Here is a 19521-nt window from a genome sequence, read left to right on the forward strand (position 1 = left end):
CAAAATCCCATGACTTACAATGTTGTCGGCTATAAATTTCAGAATCCTCGAAAGCGGAGGCTGACTCAGACGGGGCATCTTTGGGCGACGTTGGCTGCGGAGTCGGAGGCGATTCATCGTGGTTCGGGATGCGTCAACACGGTGCCGTCATGAGAGCAACATGAAGAAGAAGAAGAAGAAGAAGAAGAAGAAGAAGAAGGAGAAGGAGAAGAAGAAGAAGAAGAAGAAGAAGCAGAAGAAGAAGAAGAAGAAGAAGAAGAAGAAGGAGAAGGAGAAGAAGAAGAAGAAGAAGAAGAAGAAGAAGAAGCAGAAGAAGAAGAAGAAGAAGAAGAAGAAGAAGAAGAAGAAGAAGGAGAAGGAGAAGAAGAAGAAGAAGAAGAAGAAGTGTTGGAACAAGTGTTGGAACAGATCGCTGAGACTAATGGAACAGATCGCTGAGACTAATGGAAAGGATGAGTCTACTGACTTCCCTTTCTAGCTTTCTACCCAAAAACAAAATCCAGGATTATTCCCCTTTTTATTGTCATATATTAGTCCTTTTTGCATTAGACCTTAAAATACATAAGATAAGATATTTATAGAACAACTAAATTGAGTTTTTTTTTCCCCTTCGTATAGAATTATTCTCATACTTATTGCTTATCCTCACTCATAAAAGTATTTTTATGGTTGGATTTCTTGTTCTCCAAGTAATTTGATTCCTATTTTCCAAAAATACAGACCAACCTTAACAGAGAGAAGCGAATACGCGTTGACCCTGAAGAAGCTTGGACGCGCCGGTTACTACCGCATCATGGGCGACGATTACGGTAGGCTGGTGGCGGACAACAAGTTCCGACGAGGGCAGCATCTTGATCTGTGGGCCTTTCGAGTTGGCCCAGACGATACCGGGTCGGCGAGTCCCGGCGAGCTTCAGATGGTGGTGGTGAACCATGAGAAAGCTGGAAAGGAGCAGATGCAAGCGCATGGTGATGGTGAAGAGTACAGGACCGAGGTGTCAACGTTCTCGTCTGCATGAACTGTACGTAAAGACACTTGCCTTGTTGTCTTTTGTTTCTCGGAGGTAATCCTCCACATTCTACACCCTCAATAAACCGATGAATCTGAATTCTTCTTAGTCTACGAAACCCTTATTTATATTTCTGTGGAAGAAGAACAGTCTTCATCACACTTGATCATGGCGTGGGCAAGTCGACGCATGAAGAAAGCTACCACAGGAACAACACAAGACTCGACTTACTACTGCACTATACTACTACATTTCATGGACTTGCTGCAATCTGGTCTTCCACAAGAAGGGCTAAAGAGCAACCACTGAAACTGCCTCGTACTCCACACGCTTTCTGAATCTTTGGGGAAGAAGACAATCACCACCAACTCGCTGCTGAAGGTATATCGCCGCTGCAAAAAGCAAACCTTCACAAGGAACGATGACATCCCACACCAGCGAGTAAAAATCTCCGTCTGGACTTGCGTAGATGTACGATGAATCGATGCGACGGTTATAACTGCGAGAGCGATAAGCGTCGTACAGATGAGGCAAAGCTCGGGTGATCGTGATTCCGACGTAGAAGAAAGGCGTCAGGATCTTATCTTTGGAGTTCCGACAGACGTTAAGAACGATCTGAGGGAGCAGAAATCCATCGAGCACTAAGCCAGCAAAAGGGACCAAATCCTCCCAGCGAGAACCGTGTCGCTGCCTGCTGAATTCCGACCTTTGCAGGTGGTGCCTTGAGCTGATGAGCCAAGTGAGCAGCGCCCCGGCGAAGTAGAGCGGCAAGCACAGCTTGAGCGTCGTCCACTCCTTGACGCGGTTCCCCTTGTTCTCGTCCAATGACCTCGCGGACCACGCCATTTGAAGCAGGTGGAAGGAGAGGAACAGAGCTAAGCCGGATAAGATCCTCACGATGACCTCATGAACGTCGAGCCACCCACCGCTCCGCAGACTTAGAAAGCCAGACTGACTGCGGTTCGCGAACAAGGCTTCAAAGTTCAGCACCAGAGGAATCACGTAGCCAAGGATAAGAACACCGAGCATGGTGATCGACATGGAAGGCAGGGCGTCACGGTGCTTCTTGGCATGGAAGGTCTGCAACCCAATGCAAATGCACGACAACGTGAGAGAGATCACGAAAATATATTAAATTAATATATTTTAATTTTATAATTATAACTTTTTACTGTGGTCCTATTGATAACAGTGATGTGCGTGCGTTCTCATATTTGCTTCTATGTCCAGTAATTCAATCTCATTAAATTATAAGAGACATTGACACGTTCTCATGTTCACATAAACACACAACACTAACATTATCATCCATTGCCCATTTTGTACCCACTTGATTCTGTTTTTGTCTGTTTCAGAAAGCAGACTTTATGAACTACGGTAGGTTTTCATTCATAATATTGATAAACGAGAACGAATAATTCTTTTTATTTCAGTCTTATCATTTATTAATCCATCTGCTGACGTAAAACAAGATAAACATCACAGCTTTTATTTGAACGATGTGGCTTTCATCCTCGTGTCGCGGATCACCCGATGGCACTGAGACGGACGTCGTCATAATAGACGACGTAGACGTCGAAGGCGGCGACGAGTCCCGCATCGTCGGACGTCACCAGCAAGCTCACCATGTTCCCCGACGCGAACTGGAACACCCCCGTCCGCCTTCCCGGAGGTGTCCACCTCCCTATCACCGTGAGCGTGCTGTCGCAGAAGTTTCCCGCAGTGAACACCAGCACCAGCGGTATCAGCGACGACTCGTCCCGCTGCGACACGTGGAAGCTCACGCCCTGCGCCCTTCCGACTTCTGTCGACCACTTGGAGGGGCCGATCCTCAGCACGGCGTCGAAGATGTCGACGTCCCCGAAGGTGCACGGGGCCGAGATAGGTCTCGTGGAAGTAGACGCGGAAGTGGATTCTATTCTGGATGCTGAGTTCGAACTCGGAGGTGACGGGGAAGGCCGTGGCAGCAGCAAGGAGGGGGGAAGAAGACGAGGAGGAAGTAGAGATGAGAGGAGCTGTGTGGGGATGAAGCCATGGCTATGATGACAAAAGGATCGAAGTTAGGTGGGCACAACGCTCGATAAGGACATGTATTTATAGAAGAGGCGTAGCCAAGCGTCGTCAACAAATGTCAACTTCCAACCACGGCAATTATCATGTCTGCGAATATTTACCCTTACAGGGGAATGAATGCCTCTTTCGAAGGAAGAAGATGGATGTTTGGCCTTCCCGGTGAATGCATCCTTAAACTCAGAGATGGAAGATGGTTCCCGAGTGTGATCGGTGCGTCTCGTGCATTTATTATAGAGGATCGTCATATGCCTTGTTCCCTTTCAATGTGAATAGTTGACCCAATCCGTGCGCAATCTAAACCACACAGTGGCCCCATCACACAATGCATTTCTCTCTCAAGATGTGTTTGCTTCACCTATTTCAACTGTTTATGCGGTCCACTTTAAAACTTCTGTCGGTTCAGCAAAATTGGCTAATTATCGTTTCTTAATGATGAAAATTTATAACAAGTCTTTGTAAGACTCTCGATTAAAAAAAATAAACATATTTAGTCCCAAATTGATTAGAGATTTAAAAAATCAATACCTAATCAAATACCCGGAAAGGAAAAGATCCCTGCGCTCCTACTTAACAATTTATTGACATTAAAAGAGCTCAAGATTAATATTTTTTGATCGAGGTAAATAATTTGTGAAAAATAAAATATTATTTTGGATAAAATAAATAGTAAAAAAGAGGATCAAATTGATTATGAAAACGTCACATTTTCACGAATCTTAAAGCATCAGATTGCATCAGTAAGTAATATATAATTTTGGATATAAATAAATACTAAAACAGAAGATGATCAAATGAATTATGGACACGTGCTATATCTACCAATCTTAAGGTAGCAGATTGCATCAGTAACTAACGACGACGATGAGAAGGAAGGGGGAAATGACGATGTGAAGAATCCACAGACGCGACTCACCTCTCTGTCCTCTTCGGTAGCAACGAGCGCGATATGGTGATCAAGGTCCGATCTCTTACTATTCCTTCTCGTCCAATTTTCCCAATCTTGGTTAGAGTTTTAATTTGATGGAGTGCTTGACGCCGTCTTGTAGTTTTGATGTCAAATTCTTGGTTCGATCAAAATCTTTGATGGTCCTGGTCGATGATCATGCAACCTAATTGCTCTATGATCAACGAAAAGAAAACCTAATATTATAGTATTTGATTGGGATAATCCTAATACTCGACCTAAACTCATCTAGTTTGAGTTGCATCACTGGATTTATCCAAGGACTCTATATATTTAAAAAAATCCATCTTTTATATTGTTTTTGTCATGTGATATTGGGGTAGAATCTAATAAATGACACGGTTATGCTACACATATATATAGTCTCGTGGATGTGGACATAATCTTGCATGTGACATCAACTAAATGAACAATCTAAAAACTAAAATGCATTTGTACCTATTAAGTTTTGTTTTCCAACATATAACTTAATTTAAGAGGGCAACGCACCATATTGATGTATTATCCAACAACATTCACTAAATCACTTGAGGTTTTAAGAGTCAAATTTAGATAAGAACTACGATAAAATGAAACTCAATCATGAAACTTAAAACCTCTAAATAGGAAGAAATACAACATTATTTGGTTCAGATAAGTACACAACATTCCCGTATTAATCTCTATATTGTAGCCTAGCCTACTAATTTAAAGGCACTGTAATGTTTCGAGGTAATCAACCTAAAAATAGGCCCCTTCCTCAGCACCACTAATTGCATGTGGCCTAGCCATCATCCAAAACATCTTTTTATAAGGTTGTGTAAGGAGACCCTTATAGAAGTTTCTATGTGCCTGCATATTATCAACATGGGCCGTGCCACAATGTAGAAAGCCTTACTCATGCAACATTATTAAATCATTCATATGCAAAGGAATTCATGAATCACAATAAATAGCTACTTACCTCCTTGATAACAACTAACAATGCAGAGGAGACCTAAAAAGGTCTAAATTATATGACCCATAGGTTTAATCGATAGCAACTTAGTTTCCTAGGCACCAGCATGCGAGTCACTTGTTTCCTAACAAGTGATCTGATTGTTAGGACATTCCTTTTTCATGTATGAATAATAATAAATAAATATTATATTTCTATCTTTATGTGTAATTTTTTTAAAATAAATAATTAAATATTTATTTACCTTTCAGAAGATATTATCTTTCTCGTATGTAAGCATAATAAGAGTATTAAAGAACATACTTTTTGAAAAAATGATCTCTAGGAATAGAAAGTCGAGGAGAGGTAAGATCCTCTATTCAGTTCTAATCAGTTTTGATTTATTTTTTTAAATTATTGATATTAAAATTGTTATGATCATATGATGCATAATAATATTTTAATTTTAAAATTTTATGATTAATAAATAATGATAATTGATTTATGATGTTAGAATGATTATTTGATTTATAATGATCTTTTAAGCGTAAGTGACTTTCAAGATTGATTTAATTATTAAAACTTTTATTTTTGAATTAACATAATAATTTTTAATTTATTTAATTATATATATATATTTGTATTTCAAGAATTAGTTATGAATTTGTATGGCTTAATTAGTTTTAAAATTAAGATATTTTTAATAATTTAAAATAATAAAAAACTAATTTGATAAGAGAGATCTAACTTGAAGTTTAACTTGAGTCAAGTTGATCTGCTAAATCAGGTCAATCCAACCCTTGTATTAGGTTTATCATAATTCATATATTTCTAGATTTATAAAATATATAAATTCATATTAAGCTCATTACAATCATATTATTCGAAATATATTTTTAAAATATATTATACATATAGTAAGATATATTATTATTATTTTACAGTAAATTAAATTTATATTTATCATATTAAAATTAAAAATGAAGGTATTAATTAAAAACCACGTTCCTAACTGATTGAGTGTGCCTATTATAGGGTCATGAGATGCCTTAGTCAATACTACCTCTTGATTTATTGATTTTAAGTAATTTATAATAATAATTTATAAAAAAAAATTGATAATTTTTTAATAAAATAAACGATACTTAAACTAACAATATCTCAAGTTATTCCTTGTTCGTAGTAGCTAAAATTCAACTATATTTAGTGTCCAAAGATTAGAGATCCCGGACAAGGTATGATGTCATAATTATGTATTAATTGAGTGATAAAAAAGGGTGAAACATCGTTTGTTCGTTCTCATATTCCCTTCCATGTCCAATGCTTTAATTATATTATATTATATGGGACATTGACACGTTCTCAAGTTCACATAAACGTACCACAGTGACGGTGGTGTTGTCGGGGGCCGAGATAGGTCTCGTGGAAGTAGACGCGAAAGTGGGTTCTGATAAGGGAAAAAATTGGCGACGTGACATGCCACGACGTCAGCCACGCCAGGTGGACACACTGTCCGAGGAAGCAAGCATTAATGCCGACTTGATGTGCGCCAACGTCACCGGCTCTCAGCCAACAACCTCAGCATTTGACTCCGTGCGCTCGACTGAGGCAAAGGAGCACGTCGATCGAGGCATGCCCATACCCTACGGCAGCCCGGTTCTCCACGCAACCCCAGTGGCAATGTCAGATGCCACGAGAGGTACTGTCCTGCCCCTGCAAGCAGCCACATCAGGTAACATCAAACTCATCTATAAATACCCTAGAGTTCTAAACGAACAAGGGGGGAGGGACACTCACACATAAGCACTCCCTCTTCCACCACCCTCTCCACGTCGCTAACTTGATCATCGAAGGGGTCGGGTCGAGCCTCCGACCCGACCAGTGTGCAGGTGCGAGACGAGGTTGCCTCTTCCCCGATGCTGCGGCAAAGCTCTCCCCCTGACGGGACATCCAGATCACCGTGATCGGCCACCAGGACTCGAGGCATGCCATACAAGATCCCCGCCATTCGGACCCCTGAACGAGCCACGTCGGCCCCGAGGCCACGGCTAAAAAAAAAGTTATTTACCATAACAAATTGGCGCTAGAGGAAGGGCCTGAATGACGAGGGATCCGAAGGCCGAGGGGCGACTGCCGAGGGTCGACAGTCGGTCCGAGACCTTTGCGCGGCCTGCCCGCCTAAGTAGCTCCTCGGCCACAGCCTGCCCGAGAGCTCCTCGGCCACAGCCGGTCCGAGACCTTTGCGCGGCTTGCCCGCCTAAGTAGCTCCTCGGCCACAGCCTGCCCGAGAGCTCATCGGCCACAGTCGATCCGAGACCTTTGCGCGGCCTGCTCGCATAAGTAGCTCCTCGGCTCTAAGATAAGTGCTTGTGAATTATTAGACTTTGACCTTTTATCATTAGACTTTGACCTTTCTCTATTCTCTGAGATAAATGCTTGTGAATTATTCTGAGATGTTGCTGAATTCTTTCCTCTCAACTCCTCATTCAACAAATTGCTTATTACTTGACTCGTAGTGACAACACCATCTGGCGTAGAATTATTGAGGGAAACCACTAGTATCTCCTAACTTTCTGGTAATGAATTGAGAAGTAACAATGCTTGCAACTCATCATCAAGAGATATTTTCATAGAGGATAACTGGTTAGTGATACTCTGTATTTCATTCAAATGCTTTTTATATTTCAGGTTTATAAGTTTTCTGATCAAGAAAGCTTTGTTGCCAATTGTTTTTCTTTCATAAAGACTTTCCAACTTTTTCTAGAGAGAATATGCGGAACTTTCAATAGAAACATGGTGAAAGACACTATCATCGAGCCATTGTCGAATAAATCCAATTATTTTTTGATCTAACCTCTTTCACTCATCATCTGTCATAGTTGCGGGCTTTGCACTATCCCCCTACAAAGGTCTATACAAATATTTGCAATATAAGAGATCTTCCATTCTTGGTTTCCATATCATTCAATTATTTTTATTCAAGCTAATCATGCGTGAAATACTACCGGCCTCCATGTTCAAATACAAAAATTAAATCACCAAAACCTTGCTCTGATATCAATTGATGGGATATAAAGAAGAACTAAACTTTTGTATATGAACAAATACTAGCAGGACATAACACGCAGCAGAATTAAATGAAAATCACAATAAAATAGAACACCAAGATTTACGTGGAAAACCCCTAAAACGTGAAGGGTAAAAACCACGGGACAAACCAGAGATAATCCACTATAAGAATAATGAAAATATAAATATCAGTCTTTTTCCTAAAACTTAAGCAATAATCTCAAGAGAATAACTAGGATACAAGGATTACGTTATTATGCACAATATGTAATCACAGTAAGAATCTACTATAGATCTGATCTAACTTGAGATGAGAATACTACATAGATGATTGAGAATATTCTCTCTGCGTTGTCCTTATCTTATTCCAATGCTGCTGTAATTTGATGCCCCGTTGTTTTCTTATTTTCGTAACCACCACAAGTAATTTTCTAACCCAACGGTTTCTTCCTCCTTTCTGCTTCTCTGTTCTACTGCCCAAAACTCTCATCTTTCCTCGTTAAGGGAGAAGGTTCGGCTCTGCTTCCGCAGGAAGAAGGTGAGGGTACTGGCGCCCTACTGTCTACTGGTGGCTTGAATTCCGTCAACTGTGATTAGATGGGCGGCGAAGAAAGAAGGCCACCGAGCAACAATGGCAGCCTACGGTGAGAGAAGGCGACGGTGGTGAAGAATGTGATCGCAATGAAATCAATGAATCAATCAAACATGGAGCAAGCGACAATTTGCTTCATTAGCAACAGTGAATCAATAAGAATCTGATCGCTGGATGATCCGATCACTGATCAGAGGCAGCGAGAGGAAACTGCAGTGAACGCGAAGAGAGACTACAGCGATCTGAAATCAATGAAGCAGGGGAAGATGAGCAGCTCAGACCCCGAGTGATGCAGTAGATTCTGGCGCAGCATCAGCAGCAACAGATTTGGGCGGTGGAGAGTAGAGATGTTGTCCTTGCGGTGAAGAACAGGTGATCCTTGGGTTGGTCGAGGGTGCAAAAACCAATGATTGAGAAGTATGTGGGGGGGATGACTTAGATATTGTATAGCAAGAGATACCACCTTCCGTACCGCCACATTCGGTAAGTATCATTGAATTCAACCGAATCGAAGGAAGAAGAATAAATTGGTTGACTCTATAATTATTGGCAGCGGCGACGGGGACGAGATTTATAACGAGGGACTTCACGATACAGAACTGGGCCAGGCCGAAGAAGCACCAGGCGGTGGCGCTCCGCGTGGGGGCCAACCACGCGGTGGGCTACCGCTGCAACGTCATCGACTACCAGGACACTCCGTACGTGCGCTCGCAGCGGCAGTTCTTCCGGGAATGCGACATCTACGGCACCGTCGACTTCATCTTCGGCAATGCGGCGATGGTGCTACAGAACTGCAGCCCGTGGGCACGGAAGCCGATGGACATGCAGAAGAACACCATCACGGCGTAGAATCGCAAGGACCCCAACCAGAACACCGGAATCTCCATCCACGCGTGCCGAGTGGTGGCGGCGGCAGACCTGGAGCCGGTGAAGGCCAGCTACCCCACCTACCTGGGCCGGTCGTGGAAACTGTACTCCAGGGTGGTCGGTGTACATGATGTCGGAAACAAGTTTCTCGTGAACAAAATCAATCATAGCCATAGTACGATAGAAAAGGAAATAGAAATGACAGCATGGGTCAAAGAGCATGAGTTGTATTCGTTCCCACGGACCAGAATTGTTGTATTACAAGGCGAAGAGTCGTAAATGAGATCTTTGCTACCACAAGGGACAATATCTTGCATGTTATGGCTACCACAAAGGAGGATGACAGTTGAGATCTTTGCTACGAATGTGACGGATGAATTCTTTAGAAGAAGAAAGTAATGCAAGAATGCAATGTAATATTAATAGGGGTATTCAAATCGAATCAAAAAATTAAATCAAACCTAATCGAATTGGTTTCGAACCGATTTAATCTGAATCGGTTCATCAGTAATTTAGTTTTAAAGATTATAAATAATTTTAATTTGAAAATATATCTTGTTTATTTGATTAATCGATTTGAATCAAGCTAAATTAAAAAGTAATAGTTTTTTAAGTTTATAATTTTAACTTTTTAATTGTATCGTTAAAATATCTAAACATTTTTACAAGTATGGATCAATAAGATGTATTATTACCATTACTCTTCTTGAGGATTGATGATTTTGACAGTAGCTTAACCCATACGTAATCGATTACTTAGGTTCCAAATGATTTTAGTTTGAAGTACCTTCCTTTTAACCGAATCATTTTTTTTATTTGATTTAATTTGACACTTGATGCTTCGATTTGAACGAATTTGAATACTCATAAGAATTAATTTAACATGTGGTATTGCCGTATGAATTTAAAGAAGATATATCACAAATATCATGTATATTATGGAAAGAGAAAACTTTTAAAATTAATGATAAAAAATTAAATTAGAAAACTGATGCAAAATATATGATTCCACAATTATTACCTATTACATCCATAAATCAGATTCTTCACAGCACAAAAAAAAAAAAAAAAAAAAAAATCTCTTTTGAATTATCACAAATCCAGATTCAAATTCCTTTCTCAATCCTCTGTAGACTCACTTGGAAAACGTTGATGAATATATAGTATTATTTAAACATATCCAAACTCATGAAAGGGTGTTTTTCATAATTACATTTTTAACGGATCGAATAATTTCAAATCTAATTTTAGGACTCTTAAAATACTTATCATCGAAGCATTCGAGTGCAGCGGCAGATGGAAGGCGCCCATGGGATTCCAATGGCTACGGGTCGATGCACGACGCTCGGAGGCTGCTGCATTCTCGCCTCAGGTTTACTTACCACATCACACCGATTTCAATAGTAGCGGGCGATGTGATCCAATGCTCCGCGCCACATATTAAACTGGGAAAAGCATGGCATCGTCGTGGTCGGGAATGCCTCAACACGGTGCCGTCATGAGAGCAAGAAGAAGAAGAAGAAGCAAGCGAGGAGGAGGAGGGAGAGTGGAATCAAAGAAGAAGAAGAAGAAGAAGAAGCAGCAGCAGAAGAAGAAGCAGCAGCAAGCGAGGAGGAGGACGGAGAGTGGAATCAAAGAAGAAGAAGCAGCAGCAAGCGAGGAGGAGGGAGAGTGGAATCAAAGAAGAAGAAGAAGAAGAAGAAGAAGAAGATGAATAAGAAGAAGAAGAATAAGAAGAAGAAGATGAAGAAGAAGAAGAAGAAGAAGAAGAAGAAGAAGAAGAAGAAGAAGAAGAAAAGAAGAAGAAGAAGAAGAAGAAGAAGAAGAAGAAGAAGAAGAAGAAGAAGAAAAGAAGAAGAAAAGAAGAAGAAGAAGAAGAAGAAAAAGAAGAAGAAAAAGAAGAAGAAGCAAGCGAGGAGGAGGGAGAGTGGAATCAAAGCCATGTAATTCTTGCAGAGAGAGCAGAAGCTGACGCCTCAACCTGCGTGATATGGAACGAGACATCACGTCCTTGACGCCCTTTCTTCCAACCCAATTTACGCTTAACGTTACCGCCACGGTCGAATCACGCTTAGTTGACCTGGGATCGGTGCCGATGGAGATGATCTGCGGAAGAGATGGTTGGTTCTCCTTCCCACCTTAAATAGTCAATTCGTTGAAAAGAAGAATAACAAATTCAGACCAAAATTCTCGATAAAATCTATGTGAACAATGATCGATTAAAAAAGTTTATTCATTATCGTGACTAATCTTGGAAACCAACTCGGCGATATATATCCCTAAAATGTTCAAACTATATCCCTAAAATGTTCAAGCGCTAGAACACAAAAAAAAGGAACGAATTTTAAGAAAAATAAATACTTAAAATAATAAGTATCTTCCTCAAATATAATAACGGATTGAAACCTTGGGATCTTAATGCATTTCTCTTGTCAACAGCATTCTGAATGGGTCGTGAAGAAGGATCGACGATTGCTACATGTACCGACGATCGACATTTAGGCAAACATGGTCGTGTCCAAGGATGGAAATGGCACCTACACGTCCATCTTGGATGTCGTGATATTTTTTATTGATATGTTCTTTTTATTTATACTAGCTAGGATGGAGGATTTCTCCCAATAAAGCAATAATATTTTCTCATGCGGTTGAGAAAATCTTATCTGCTATCATGCACCCATAATATGGTATTCCTATTTAGGATGTCAATCTTGGACCGATACAATGAAAATAATTTATGGGTGAGAGGCTTCGTGAGTGAGTTTGCTAGTTGATCAGCTATATATATATATATATATATGAGAAACGCATAGTTGATGTCGAACAACTTGATCTTGCACGAAATGGAAGTCAATGATAAAATGTTTCATGTGGGAGTGGAACACTAGATTGACACATAAGTAGTTAGTTCCGACATTATCATAATATATTGTAGAAGTAAGAGTGGAGTCAATGTTGAGTTCATTGAGCAGATTTGTGACCCAATTGAGTTTTGCAATAGCGGTACCGATGACACGATATTCAACATTAGTTGTAGACCATACGATTGCTTTTTGTTTTCTAGAACTCTAATTTATTAGATTAGCTCAAGGAAGACAATATACCCCCGACATGGATATTTTATCATTAAAGTTTCTTACCCAATCAATATCAGGCATAGAGATAAAGTGGAGAGTGTTTGTAGAGAAAGTGACAATGATGGTTCCTTTAAGATATCATAGGATTCATTTGAATACAGACAAATGCATAGTAGATGGTTGCTGTATAAATTGTGATAATTTATTGACCGCAAAGGAGATGTCTAGACAGGTGAGAGCTAAGCACTATAAGGAGCCAACTACTTGTCGGTATTGAGTGTGTTCCGTAGCAGAACTTTCATCACATAATTTGAGTAATTCACTAGTAGAAACGGGAGTTGGAACCTCTTTTGTGTCATACATGTTTGTCTTTGATAATGAATCTTAAATATTTTTTTTTTTTGTGATAGGAAGAGACCTGAAGATGTATATGTTGCTTCCACTCCCAAAAAGTAGCTCAAGGTTCTTAAATCTTTAAGAAAAAATCGATATGCCAATTGTTTGATGAATGCTTAGATCCTTGTAGGAGTATTGCTTGTGATAATAATGTCATTCAAGTACACTAGAAGATATATTATGTCGTCATATTATTGTCATAGAAATAGTGAGGTATCAAATTTGGAGTTGATAAAGCTAATTGAAGTAAAAAAATGAGCAAAGTTTAGCTTGGAGCATGAAGAAGTCTATAAATAGCTTTTTGTAGTTTATAAACATGTATTGGATACTAAAGATGGATGAAACCAGAAGATTACTGCATAAAGACATCTTCAATTAAAGTCCTGTATAAAAATGTACTGTTAACATCCAATTATCAAAATTACCAGCCTCTAGTGGTGGCCAAACTCAAAATAAGTCAGATTGTTATGGATTTAATAATGAGACTGAATGTCTTAGTAAAATCAACACCAGGTTATTGATGAAATCTTTTGGTGACTAGATGTGCTTTATATCTAACAACTGATCCACCTAGGTTCTGCTTAATTCAAAAAGCGCACTTATACCCGATAATGTTTTGTGCATGATGAAAAGGTATAAGGTTTCATGTTGAGTTATGGAGAAGGGCATCATATTCTTTACACATGACTTTACACTAGTTTGAAGATTTTTGGGCTTGAGTGAATATGATAGGTTCAATGGTCTTAGGCGAGGATTCGGTGATAGCATGTAGGATAAGGACTTGACGTGGTTTGAAAATATCACTCTTGGAGCGTATTATCATTGATTGTCTGGAGGCTATGAGATTGTGAGGTTATGTTGTTAGTATAGGTGGTGGAGAGTCATTAACATGAGCCAAGTCAGGCTGATGTACTTCAGTGTCATTGGGTCTAGAAGGAGATAAAGACAGTGGTTGTGTTTCTAAATGTATTGCCTCATCAATGAGAGAAACATAAGAAGAAAGGAATGAAGTAGTAATGGAGGGAATTGGCAGTTGCTGAAATAGAGTAGCAGTAGAGTATGGATCCTGAGGGGAGGAACTAGATGGTGTCATATGAGGCTCATCCGAAAGGATCGGAGGTATACTCCAGTGATAAATGTTTATCGAAGTGGTTTGCATTGCAGGAGGCTCATTATTTTAGAAAGGAAAGATAGACTCTACAAAAGTAATGTAATATGATATAAAAACTTTTTGGGTTTGGGGGTTATAGCATCGGAAAACATTATGTTCAAGAGAGTGTTCTATGAAGATACAAGGCTTAGATCTTGATATTATCTTATAAGAGACATAAGGACATTGATCATGGCTGGTGGACAACTGAGGGAGCCATTAATTTAGCCTAGTAAGTCGTATCAAAATAGGAGATTAGAAAACTGGGTTCGATAGGATGCATAGTTGTCACCTTTTGATAACTTGAAAGGGATTAGTGTGACAACATAAGTCCTGCATGTGAAGTACTATGATTCACTGCAGAAACGATAACAGGAATGTTAGAAGAAGATAATAAAGACATTTTGAGGATATGTACATATCCGAGGGCTCAAGATAAGAGTTTTGGCTAAGCAGTTGTTGGTGGGTTGAAGGTGCAGCCTGCGATCGGAGAAGCATAACCGTCGGAGGAAGAGAAGCAGTAGATCTCAACAAATCTAAGTAAGAGATCTATTAGTGGAGGAACTGTGTTGCGGTTATAGATCTATGGGAGATCCATAGTTCTTATCGTAAATCGATGTTGCGACTACATCTCTTATGAATCACAAGGAGGAGAGTGACGAGGTGGAGAGCGCGACGAGGTAGCGTTTCCGATGGGATATAAAGAAGAACTAAATTTTTGTATATGAATAAATACTAGCAGGCCATAACACGTATCAGAATTAAATAAAAATCACAATCAAATATAACACCAAGATTTATGTGGAAATCCCCTCCAACGTGAAGGGTAAAAACTACACGGCAAACCAGAGGTAATCCATTATAAGAATAATGAAAATATAAATCTTAGCCTTTTGCCTAAAACCCAAGCAATAATCTCAAGAGAATAACTATGATACAAGGATTATATCACTGTGCACAATATCCAAATTCTCCCCAAGTAATCATAGCGAGAATCAACTGTAGATCTGATCTAACCTGAGATGAGAACACTGCATAGATGATTGAAAATAGTCTCTCTGCGTTGTCCTTGTCTTCTTCCCTTTCCTTCTCTTGTTTTTCTGTCATTTTCTCCTCTTTTTGAATCAAGATGCTATTGTAATTTGATGTCTTGTTGTTGTAGTTTTTCCCTATTTTCACAGCCACCACACCTCCCTTATTAGATTTAGGGTTTTACTAGAAAAGGGGGTGGGTTATGGGCTGTTAAAGCCCACCATGGTGTAACGGACAAACTTCTAAACAAGATGTTGGATGTAATGCTTATGTCTGTCCGTTGTCTTTTGGCATGTTCATGCCTTGCACAGAATGTAAAGGGGCGGCCAAAGGCTTAATAGTCCCATTTTAGTTGGGTTGAAGGCCTCTTTAGGCTTGTAAATAAAGGTTGTGTCATGTGGACACGTTTGAGAGCTTTTCGGTCTATAATGGACCATTTTACCCTTTGTTGTGCAACTATTCAGAGCTTGTAAAGTCTGTTTGTAATTTGCATTGTCTATGAAGTGTTTTTCGGACATGTTTGCTTGTGGATCCCGATTGAGGCGTTCTCTTCAACCCGTTCTCTCTTTTGTTGGTCCTAAGGGACAATGGGAGGCTTCGGGGAGGCTGACCTTTGCGGACGGACGCGCGAGGGTGCCGCACGTCTTAGGCAAAACCAGCTAAGGTCGTGACAGTGTGGTATCAGAGCGGGACAAGCACTCATAGAAACACTTGACATGCAAACGTGGGGGACCTAGCGGGGCTGCGTTGAGGGCAGTCAGCACACGCGCGACCGTTTGAGGGAAAACGGGCATGGAGATGTAGGGAAAAGAGTCGCTCAGAGGAGCGGGCATCTGAGATTGGCATTCAGAGGAATGGCCAACCCTTCGCGCAAGAGGCACCACGAGAACAGGCAAGCTTGGAAGAATTTGGAGCGCACAAAGGTTGGGATGGCTGAGTTTGAGCTACGGCTCAACGTTGACAACTTTACTTGATGGTGCTCAAGGCAAGCGAGGCGCTTGGCAAAGGACGAGACCATGCAAAGTGGAATGAGTTGCTCAGCGACCGAAAGAGTTGTGCAAAGCTCACAGAGGTGAGGGGAATTGCTAACTCGAAGAATTCGGTACTCATGCATGGGCTTGTATGCGGACGATGGATTGTTCGTGGCCATCCCAAGGCGGTCGAGACTCGGCGCCATGGAGCATTGAAACTTTCTCTTCGACATGCGAAGGATACGTCCGGAGGAGGCTGAAGTGTGCAACGAGTTCAGCATGTTGCTAGGCCTTGAGGGGTGCAGTGGTGGCTGTATTGACGTGGAGGCGCAATCTAGCAAGTGCGTTTGCAAGAGGCAGAACAATGCACAGTTTGTTCAGCAGATCGGAGTAGTCCAAGGGGATGGTGGTCTCCGAAACGAAGAGAGATGTTGCTCCAACGGGACAGTTATCCAGGAGGTATAAGTCTCAGCTCTCCAGAGGGAGAATCATGTGAGACGGACTTCACATGTTGAGGAGGAGTACCTCACAAACAACAACTCCACGAAGCTCGATGGACTGAGCAAGCGGCGAGGAGTCGTCGCATGATCTCGCTTGAGAGAATGCATTGGTGGATGCATTGCGAGATCAAGTGGGGGAGCGACCCAAAGCAACTCAAATGGAGGCACACTTGGAGTCGATATGGAGATCGGACTCAAGGGAGGGCTGACCCGTGGAATGGTGGGCGCGAGGGCCACCATCGACTCAATGCAAAAACGAGGAACGGAGCAACTTGGGTATAACTTGGCGAAGTACCCAAGCCGCATGAAGGGAGCCAGCATAGAAGTTGGAACATGGAGCAGAGGCACAGTGCTTTCCCTAGACAGAGGTCAAGGACATGAACTCTTGCAGAGGCAGGAGTAGAATCATGCTGTTCCATGGGTCCTTCATTTTGACAGAGCGGACTCATCTTGCATGGTGCCAAAGACGAAGGGAGCTTCGGGGCACATGCACCTTATCTCGGAGGAGCATTTGATGGAGGAACTAAGGCGACTCAATTTGCGGAGGCGAAGTTGAGTTCAGAAGGCCTTAGCACGGGGCAAGAGGACGCAGAGGCGGGTACTCTTGAAGAATATGCCACAGTGTTGCCATTCGAGTTGCTATGAAGGAAGCAGTGCGCAGCGGAGATTGTGCTGGTAGGGGCAGAGGCCCAGGATCCAGGCAATGGTGCACAAATTACAGTGAAGTCGGTGGACTTCGGGAGCTACTAGGCGACGGACTGTCCTAGAGCGGTGCTTCATCTAGGTGTGACCCAAGAGTGGGTGGATGAAGGTCGATTGCCAAAGGAGCGAACAAAATCGAAGGTGGAGGAGACCCTGCGATGTATTGGCAGAGGCCACACATGGAGGGTTCACAATTCGAGTTTATTCCACAAGGATCAGAATGCAATGGAGATGTCACCAGGAGGCGACATGGTGCAGCGGATCGTGGTGGAACAGTTCGTGGCAATGCGACACACACGACATGTCCCGTGAGGGATGAGATCATATGGAGGTATGATCGGGAGCTACTAGGAGCTCCGCTTTGGTGAACAACACGACGGCAAGAAGGGCTATGGATTCAAGGAGTGAAGGCCATGGTACCGCAGAGGCGGGTCTTCCGGGCGTGCACCGAATTTTGCATCGGATGAAAACCTTGGTCATCAGCATATGGGGGCTGGGTTCCACCAAGGGAAAAGTTCGAATGCAAGTACCAGTGAGTCCCATGAGAGGGACTTGATCATGCAGAGGTATGATCGAAGCAGCTGGAGAGTTGGACTGCTCCAGAGCTCATATTCGCTTAAGGGAGCCCGACAAGTCAGAGGACAAGGTCGAGTAAGTGAACGTTGCTACCAAGGAAGCTAAGGAGAACAGAATCGGTGCAAACCCTACAATGTGATGGCAGAGGTCATGCATGGGAGTTGCAGTCTGTCTTTCCATCGACCAAACAGACTGCTTGGAGAACACAGAGGTGTTGAAGCAGGAGGTCGAAAGGGGCGAGGAAGCGACGACGAGTCCAGAGGGACTTAGCTACCCAAAATCAAGCATCAGTTAGAATGGAGGTGGACTCAGAGGAGTGCCACGGAGACATCTCTACTGATTGTGAAGGAAAGGGATACAGAGGCGAGGCGACGGATAGTAGGGCCATGGGCATGGCAGCGCCATGGTACCGCAGAGGCGGGACTTCCGTGCAAGTCATTGATCCCTTGCTCTCACGGAGGGAGAGCGCTTGGTCGTGAAAGGGGCCGAGGAGGTGGAGCATGCAGAGGCAATCTCCAAGTACCGAGACAAGGCTGAAGGGCAGAGGCCAAGAAACTTCGTAAGACCGGTGTCAACAAGTTTCTCATCAAGATAGCCGTAAGTGAAGGACTTCGGGTCATGCAAGAGTGCACGACCAAGGAACGAAGCAGGCAGTACGCGGTGCTGTACCTTTGCTACTCAGTGGAGTAGGCGGCAGGGTTGATGGAAAAGACGGTACAATCCCAGAGGCGACCTTATCTATCAGAGAATTACTCCAAGTTGGGGTGAAAACTTCCTGCATTCCAGAAGTTCAATGGCATTGAGAAGGTGAATCACAGTAGCTAACTCAACGCAAGGAGTGCAAACACTTCAAGTGCTTCAGAAGTGTGAGCAAAGAGCAGGCGAAGGCCAGTAACCAGCTCGATGCATGAAGTACAACCTCGAGGAGGCGGGCGAAGTCAAGTAACCTTTGCTTTCTCAACTCTTAAGAGAATGGGCGAAACCGAGTACCCCAATTCTCTTATCTATCCAGCAGAGGAGCTCTGCACAAGTTCAAAGACCCTTCGAAGAGAATGGAAGATAATAGTTGTCAAATCCTCACCAACGGTGATCAGTGCTACTGAGAGTAGATTGTCCGCCTCATTTCCCAACGAAATGCCAATCGAAAGCGGAAGTGATGCGAACCTACTTGGATGTGACAACTAAGTGAAAGAAGAGTCAATGAGCAGATTTTGTGGAGGAAGGACCCAAAACTTCAGAAGTTTGCTTGGCGATGCTCGTTAAAGCTCCAACAAGCATCCACCCAGTTCAAGCAGCATGTGGAAATTTTGAGAGACTGGCGCACTAAGGATGGTCTTTTCCTTCATTTGGTGGATCCGCAGGAATCAACGAGGATCAATACAACTCAGCCAACCCCACACCAGAGTCAGAGTCATTGGCGAGTTGAAGCAGCATGGCGGATCAAAGGTTCGACTACTCAGAAACAGCAGCGGAGAGCAGCTGGGAGCCAGGAGGTGCATTGCAGCTGGAGCAGAAGATTGAAGACTCAGCAAAGGCGAAGAGTTGCAGTGTTCACAAAGGCTTCGACGAGGACGTCGAAGGGATAAGTGGGGGAGAATGTAACGGACAAACTTCTAAACAAGATGTT

The 19521-nt window shown here is 42.2% G+C and overlaps 1 protein-coding gene across 1 annotated transcript; it reads right to left on the reverse strand.

The window, feature by feature from the left end:
• Nucleotides 1-1120: 1120 nt before the first annotated feature.
• Nucleotides 1121-3074, reverse strand: LOC135595807 (uncharacterized). Its single transcript, XM_065087203.1, has 2 exons — nucleotides 2635-3074; nucleotides 1121-2089 (listed from the first exon to the last, which is right to left on the reverse strand). Exons 1-2 carry the CDS (start codon nucleotides 2635-2637, stop codon nucleotides 1301-1303), a joined length of 792 nt encoding a protein of 263 aa, XP_064943275.1. The 5' UTR covers nucleotides 2638-3074; the 3' UTR covers nucleotides 1121-1300.
• Nucleotides 3075-19521: the final 16447 nt, after the last annotated feature.

Source organism: Musa acuminata, chromosome BXJ1-10 (genome assembly GCF_036884655.1).
Source record: "Musa acuminata AAA Group cultivar baxijiao chromosome BXJ1-10, Cavendish_Baxijiao_AAA, whole genome shotgun sequence".
Lineage (NCBI taxonomy): Eukaryota > Viridiplantae > Streptophyta > Magnoliopsida > Zingiberales > Musaceae > Musa > Musa acuminata.